This window comes from Acyrthosiphon pisum, chromosome X, assembly GCF_005508785.2.
Source record: "Acyrthosiphon pisum isolate AL4f chromosome X, pea_aphid_22Mar2018_4r6ur, whole genome shotgun sequence".
Classification (NCBI taxonomy): domain Eukaryota; kingdom Metazoa; phylum Arthropoda; class Insecta; order Hemiptera; family Aphididae; genus Acyrthosiphon; species Acyrthosiphon pisum.
Window position 1 is genome coordinate 100339752 of NC_042493.1, and position 7830 is coordinate 100347581.

Consider the following 7830-nt stretch of genomic DNA (forward strand, 5'->3'; position numbering starts at 1 on the left):
TGCTATGGAACTGTAATAACCACTAGATAATCCGAGAATTGCTCCTAATACCCAAAATACATAATCATTTTCTATTAATACCGGCATTATTCTCGTAACACCAATTGGCTGGTAATTACAAATCAAAAATAATGGAATAAGAATAACTCTCAGTAACACAGGAATAAAAAGCCTTTTTGGTTTTGGCTAAAATAAAATAAATGCATAATATTAAACTAAATAAACAATATAACAATGACAATGTAATTAACATTACCCATGAAACCAATGTAGAAATATATGTTCCGATAAGTGCACATACATTGAATGTCAAAAAACACATTACGCTGGTATAATATGTTTCTCCAAAAATAAAATCTTTACTTGACATTTTAATATCTATGACATAGAAGTGGTTACATAATATTATAAGTAATTATATGCTATGGTTTATTTAACAAGGTAAAACCTGAATGAACTACTGGAAATATTGAAAGAGTAACGAAGAATACAAAATATACATTAATTAATTGTGGACTGGTCTGTTTAAAAATATGCCAATAAGGAATTTGATCATGTTCTCTGCTGCTTTGTTTTGAATGTTGATTTTCAATTTGTCGTTGATAAATGAGATCATGATACTTATAGAATCTCTAAAAGCATAAATACACATATAAATATATGTATTTTGTTGTTTGTGTATTCATACTCAAAAGTATAAGCTACTTACGTTTAATGGCAATGCAAAATATGTATTAAAACAGGTAATCAACACAAACAGTGCAGTGGTAAAATAATATATAGCCGCAGTTTGAGCATCTGGAGTTATTGAAATTGATACAATATTAGCGATAGATGTAAATGTACCACTTAAATTTGTACCAAGAATTACAGCACCGATATATTTTGCAGGGAGTTTAGCTGCCATCCCAAAAACAGAATTGTTGTAAATACCATTTGCCATATTCAACAATACTACATTCCACAGAGTTGACCAGAAAAATAGAGCTGGTATTTTAGAGGTATCAATCATGACCAATGCAACAGTAAAAACAAAACTAAGTATCTCAGTAAGAATAGACCACACAATTCGAGTTGTCAAATGTCCGCTGAAAAAAAAGATTATTAACAATTGAATGTACATTTATAATAAATATTTAATTAAAAAAAAAAATAATCCTTGTTTATTGAGAAGTTTAATTGATTATATATTTGGTAAATTATCATACATTTTTTTCAAATTAATATTATTATTTTTAATTATTTAATAATATATTACATTTTTATTATAATACTAAAATTTGTTTGGTGTTTTGCTAACCTGACCTAGTTAGTAACATTTTAAGTATGAACAAATACATAATAATATGAATTACAATGTAAATTAATAATACATCATTGGATAATATACACTTTAATATATTTCATCTTAGAATAGCCAATTGATTGGGGGATAGTCTTTAGAGTAGGGTTCATATAGATTATACACACAACTTGTACCTGATAGTAGTTTAACCATAAAATAGATTAAATTTAATCTATTCTGTGGTGTAACCTAATTTTTATGTTAAGTGTTTTAAATTTGTTAAATTACTGTAACAATAGGTACACAAGTGTATGGGCTATTAACATTACAAATATTTTAATCAAAAGTTACTTATAAAGTTATATCTAAGAATTAAAATTTGATTGTATGTTGTACCATATTTATTTTAATTTGGGAAATTTTTTTTTATATACCTATATAAGTTTTTTTTTTAAACGATAACCTATAGCCATTAGCTGATTACATTACACATAATCATTAATACTAGGTACCTTATTCATGATAAATAATATTATGTATTAGGTTCTCGTGCATAACAATATTAATAAGTACATTTAATCTTACCTTATTGGAAAAAATATATTGAGCCAATTGAATAGAAGACTAGGTAGCTGCGAGCCAATAGTCAAGTAAGCCATGGAAATGGATGCATAATGCAGATCATGACCTAAATAATCGCTCCCAAACTTGTAATCCACAAAATACTAAAAAAAAAAAATGTACATTAATAATTCTAATTTTTTCATCAAGAGTAAGTTATAAAAGTGTTTTTACTATAAAACATAATATATATAAAAATTCCTGTATATGACCATTTTAATGAATTATTTTAATGTATAAACAATACTCAGTTAATGCCCTGTTGGAGAAATAGCTGTTAATGCAACCGGACATTTAAAAATAATTAACTTTCCAAATAATAATGAAGATAACAATTTAGAAACTATTAATATAATATATTGCAGTTACTTCAGAAAAAAAGTTAAAATGTTAGGTAATAACGCGTCATAACGGTCATAACTCGTGTAGAAAGTGGAAATGTTATGCGAAAATGCTGTATCTATAAACATATTTATGACATTTATGCTTAGGTAATAAGTGTGAGATGCAGAGTTCTTACTTAGTATTTTACTAATTTCACTTAATTACTATTTTTTTTTGTTACCTACTGCGTTTTCAAAGAATGATAATTGAGTTTATAGCCTATTCAATGTAATTTCAGGGTATTTTTTATACAGACATTGTGTAAAACTGATAAACCTATCAGTTGTTGTATCTAACTCATTTTTAATTAGATAAAGCACTCTTGCTTAGCTGGACAGTATATTGATATTAAGTATTTTAATATGTTCAGAATAAATTATATATTTATTTGAACATAATAATAAACACACATTCAATTTTAGCATTGTGTATCCACTTACAGATTTGGCATTTATAAACATGTTCCAAGGCAGTAATATTCCTATTCCGTGTAGAACTAAAATCAAATACACAGTATTTCGTCTAGAACAATATATAAAAAACAAATAATATTATCATTATTTATTTACAATATTATAGGTTTACTATAATCTAAATTCATAAACACAGTAGGTATCTACCTATCTCAACAAATTTAAATTTAAAAATATTTATTTATCACTAACATTTCAATATCATAATTAATTTAGGCAGATTCTAAAATAAATAGTTTCTACATGTCTATATACTAAAGTATAGAAGGTGTACTCATGGTAGTTTTTAATGAGTAAGATGATTAATAGTAAATATTAGGTACATTATAAACAAAAATATTATTCTGTACCATTGACAATGTAAAAGTATTATCGCAGTTATATGTAGGTATGTCAATTTTAACTCACCTGTCTTTTGGAGGGTTTCTGTCTAATATAAAACTATCCATGCTGAATGTTTTATCAATTGCACTAGAAAAATACAACATACAATCTGCATGAGCATGTAAAAATAATAAACGAGATAATTAATTAATAGAAATAAAAATACATGGTTAATTATGCTTGGCTGATAAAAAAAATATTTTATCAACCATATTATGCCATACATAATGTAAAATAACTATGTACCTGTGTCTTACAATGTCCGGTTAAAGTTAATCGACACTTTACCGGACATTGTAAGAACGGCCTTTATAAGATTAGGTATGGGCAGACAGATAACACTGGGAGCGCTGTCGACGCCTATTGTACTGATGGTTAGGCAGATTCCCCCCTACGTGGAGTCGGGAGATTGTATGTATTTTCCCGACATTTCGCATACATTTTGCTTTAAGTGAAGTGTATTGGAATGTATCTGATAATATTAGTAGAAATTGTACTTACCAACGTATACAGTTAGCTATAAAAGCGTATAAAGTTTCGATAGCAAAATTAATTAATTATAAAAAGTAAAATAACCAATATAAAACTATATCTATACATCCCGAATCGGAAGGTACAAATTGTTTCTACCAGAGCGCGTTTTGTTAATCTGCTTCCTCAATACTAGCTGAATTACCCATCGTTATCGGGTTTATGTATTGTTGTTATTTGGTAAGGTAAAAAAATATTGTCTAGATAATATCCTGGATATATTTTATAGTTTTATACAACCTAATTCGGTCGATAAAGTAATTTTTTCTTCATATTCCTGATATTTTCCATCTTTTTTTTTTAAGAGTACTTCTGAAAACTGCTTAGCAGTCCTGTCTCCTTTTAAATGTATTCGCATATTTATGGTCAAAGAAACCTTTTTTATTTGAGGCCGTAAATATGAAGACTTGCTGCATGCTGCAATTTCATTAGCTTGAGTTCCTCTTGGTACCTACGACTGGTAGAGATTGTAGAAAATCTCCAGCTAGCAGTACCGTGACTCCTATCAATAAATTGGAATTTTTTAGATCCTTCAGACAGTTGTTTAAACCTTCAAATCCTTTTTTATGAGACATTGGACTTTCATCTACAAATATGAGCTTGCATTTTTTCAGAACTTTCACACATTTGATGTGAATTTACTTTTTACTGGGAATGTATCTACACCAAATTTAGCATAAAGATTATTATTATAATAAGTTTCAAATACGTATAGGAAAATATTGCCAGCTGCAAACAATTCGCAGTAACCACCGTAGACAGTAGGATTGCTCATATCACGAACATAATCCTCAGCAGAGGAAAAGTTGTCACCATATGAATTGTAAAACATATTAATAAAGGTATTCCAATTATCAGATACATTTACAACAATTGTATTTCAGATCTCCTGGTATCTTTCTTGAGTGTTAAACAAATGAAAGGAAATTGAACGGAAAAGGCTGGTATACCATCACCGATAATTGGTACAACTATTTGAGATGTCAACATTCCATTCACAGTAATTTCGTCAATAGATAACATTTTAGATTCTGAGTGGAACGATGAATGTATTGATTTTACAATGATGTGTGTTTTTTTTTTATTTTTTTTTTGTGTCTGTCATCACCTTTTAGGACAGTAAAAGTGCTTGGATTTTCTTCAACAGTATCTTTTTTGATAAGAAATTGAATCTAGTTGGTACTTAGGGGGGTCAACATTTTTCCAATAGTTTTAAAAAGTGCCGTGAAAAACAAAAGAAAAATTAAGGAAAAACGGAAATTTTTACGCAAAATAGATTTTTAGTAAAATCGATTTTGGTTTTTGGTGTAACTTTAAACCGAATGAGTTAAGAATTCGTAAACATTTTTCTTTTTAAATCTAAGATTTTAAAATGTAATACAAGATTCCTTATAAGATTATCTACCTTTATCAAAAAAAAAATGTTTATAAGAAAGTTAAATTCAATTTTTATAAGGGTTTGAAATTCAAATTTTTACACCATTGGATATTCACTTGATTTCTCATGTAACGATTTTCTTATTTTGTTGTAATTCAAAACCGAATAATTTTAGATACATGAAAATTTCACTGATTGTTTATATTATCATTTTCTATACACGATGAAATTTTGAAAATAATTTCACTTGTTTTGAGTTGTTTACGGACAATTTCATATTTCAATTTTTTTAGTTTTTTTTTTCTATAAATATCAATAAAGTTTTATCTGTTGGGCCAAAAAGTGTAAGAAATTATTACAAGGCTTCTGATATATTGTTACAATATCAGTTGAAAAATATTAAAAATACATAGGCACAATTTTTTTTTATAAGCATTTAAAGATCGAATTTTGATAAAATTTATCAAATTTTAATTTGAATAATTATTTTGTAGTTAAAAATTTATAAAATGTTCAACTTTTGTAGGTATCTAAGAATTGAATATTTAGAAGAAGATTCCACGTAAGTAATTAATTCTGTTACAAAAAAATCTAAAAAATACATTTACACAGTTTACTTTTATAGTCATTTTAAGTTCAAATTTGGACGAAATTACATATTAAAAAACCTAGAATAACTATTTTAGTTATTTTTTTGTGATTGTATAATATTATTAATTGTGGGTACTTGAAACTTCTAAAGTATATTATTATATATCTATAATAGTACCACGGTTTGTTGTTGATGTATAACGCGTTACCTAATGGATATTGTGATATGATTAATTTGGAATTTATTATTGATACCTATTATAGGTCAATTTTTTTTTAATACTATATGATATAATATGATGTCTTATACCTAGACTGACATACCGTCTCCGCTCAGAATTCTTTTTTTATATAGTGATATTATGTCATTGAATTCAAATTTAATACTATCCATTATACAGTGACCCACTTGTAACCCATTGTACAGCAGAGTGTCATACACTTACCCACCTTTTTTTGTAAATGAAAGTGTAAATAACTGAACAAAAAAATAATATCCAATGTCCGTATTATATTGCATTGGTTTATATTGCACTTACAACCACTTAATTTGACCTTTAGTGGTTGAATTTCCAAAAATCCTCTCTTAAAGCACGGTGAAATTATAATACTAATCCATCCTGAAAATTTCAACCAGATCCGCCCTGTAGTTTTGAGCTCTACGTTGATCCCTCAGAAGGACAAATTCCTTTATATTATGTAGGTATAGAAACATATAGGTAAATTACAATATTAAAATAACAAAGAGATCTCCAAAAATAATTCTATTTTTGTATGTCCTCCCCTTATAAACTCTTTTGGCGTCGAGTCATTAAAAATAATGTATTATTTTGTTTTTATCTTTGAAAGTAATTATTAACAAATATCACAAGTACAAGCTTTAGACCATTTTGTGAATTTTATATTTAAACGTAATGTTATGTTAGTACCTACCTATTAGTACCTAGCTTGCCTAGGAACACGCAATCACAAATTTCCAAATATTATTGTTAAGCACTCGCATTTCAATTCGAATAATCATCACATTTTACTTAAACGATTAATACACGTTCATTTTACAATTCAAATAGAATCTGATGAAATGCTGGATTATTATTATTTTAATTAAAATAAAAAAAAACTAGAAAATGTACGAAATGAATTTGATATTTAATAATAACTATTTAAAGATTTTCACCTACTATACACAGCTGTTATAATCATAATAAATTATTCCCCTCAAATTTAAAATATTTTGTGTATTATTATTTTTTTTTACACGAAACATGATTTATTTTTTTCCACATAGATAGGAAATAATTACATTTTAATCTGTAACATCAGTTAAAACACAGGCCCCCTATGCTCTGGGACTTAAATTTTAGGGCCCTAATTATTGTTAATTAAAAAATTTCGGGCACACCCGGCACCCCCCGTGACTCGTGAGCAATCCTATGAACACATAGTTAGAACTAATTAGGTACTTATTTAATTTGTTTTAAGCTATTTAAAATTTAAACATAATTTTATCATTGTTTATCATGATCAGAAACAATGTTTAAAAATAATTGTTGTGCCTAGTAAATTATAGCATAATAAAATATTTTAGTTATTTTTAATAATTAATGCAATTTATATTAGTATTTTGTTGCAATACCTAGATCATTTATAGTTCGATATGCGACTTTGGGAGATGATAAACAGCGTCAAAATATTAACCTTTTCTAAAAGTGTAAACTGTGACAAATAAAAATTTAACATTATACAATCTGCGACAAAAACGATAAGATACATCATATAAATTATTTTATTAAGTTACTAATTACTATATATCGTATATCGTACCATAGGTACCTACCAACTATATATATTATACCGTAGGTAATAGGTATGTACATGATATCGTTACGATAACATACATTACATAGGTACCTAAATCATTTATCCGTAGGTATATGTTATTATATAAATATAATTATGTATTGTCGATGTTTAAGACCAATTTGGCTCTACCTACACGTTTAATTTGAGCATTCCCATGTTTTATAATAACATACCTACCTATTTATATTTAAATTTAAAATTGCTTAACACCATTAATTGTTTGCCATTCCGTCAAACATTGTGGTAAATTGCACGTAAAATTAAAAGTTAAACTTCTTAAACTACTTCTACTGATATCTAACACTATTACAACACTAGTA

The 7830-nt window shown here is 27.0% G+C and overlaps 2 protein-coding genes across 2 annotated transcripts; both read right to left on the reverse strand.

The window, feature by feature from the left end:
- Positions 1-252: 252 nt before the first annotated feature.
- Positions 253-1137, reverse strand: LOC115034534 (equilibrative nucleoside transporter 1-like). The gene has a single exon (XM_029491830.1). The coding sequence runs from the start codon at positions 1121-1123 to the stop codon at positions 689-691; it is 435 nt and encodes a 144-aa protein (XP_029347690.1). The 5' UTR covers positions 1124-1137; the 3' UTR covers positions 253-688.
- Positions 1138-1866: 729 nt separating this feature from the next.
- Positions 1867-4036, reverse strand: LOC100167323 (equilibrative nucleoside transporter 3-like). The gene is made up of 4 exons (XM_029485344.1): positions 3919-4036; positions 3172-3256; positions 2731-2812; positions 1867-2010 (listed from the first exon to the last, which is right to left on the reverse strand). The coding sequence occupies exons 1-4, from the start codon at positions 4034-4036 to the stop codon at positions 1867-1869; spliced, it is 429 nt and encodes a 142-aa protein (XP_029341204.1).
- Between the last annotated feature and the right edge of the window lie 3794 nt (positions 4037-7830).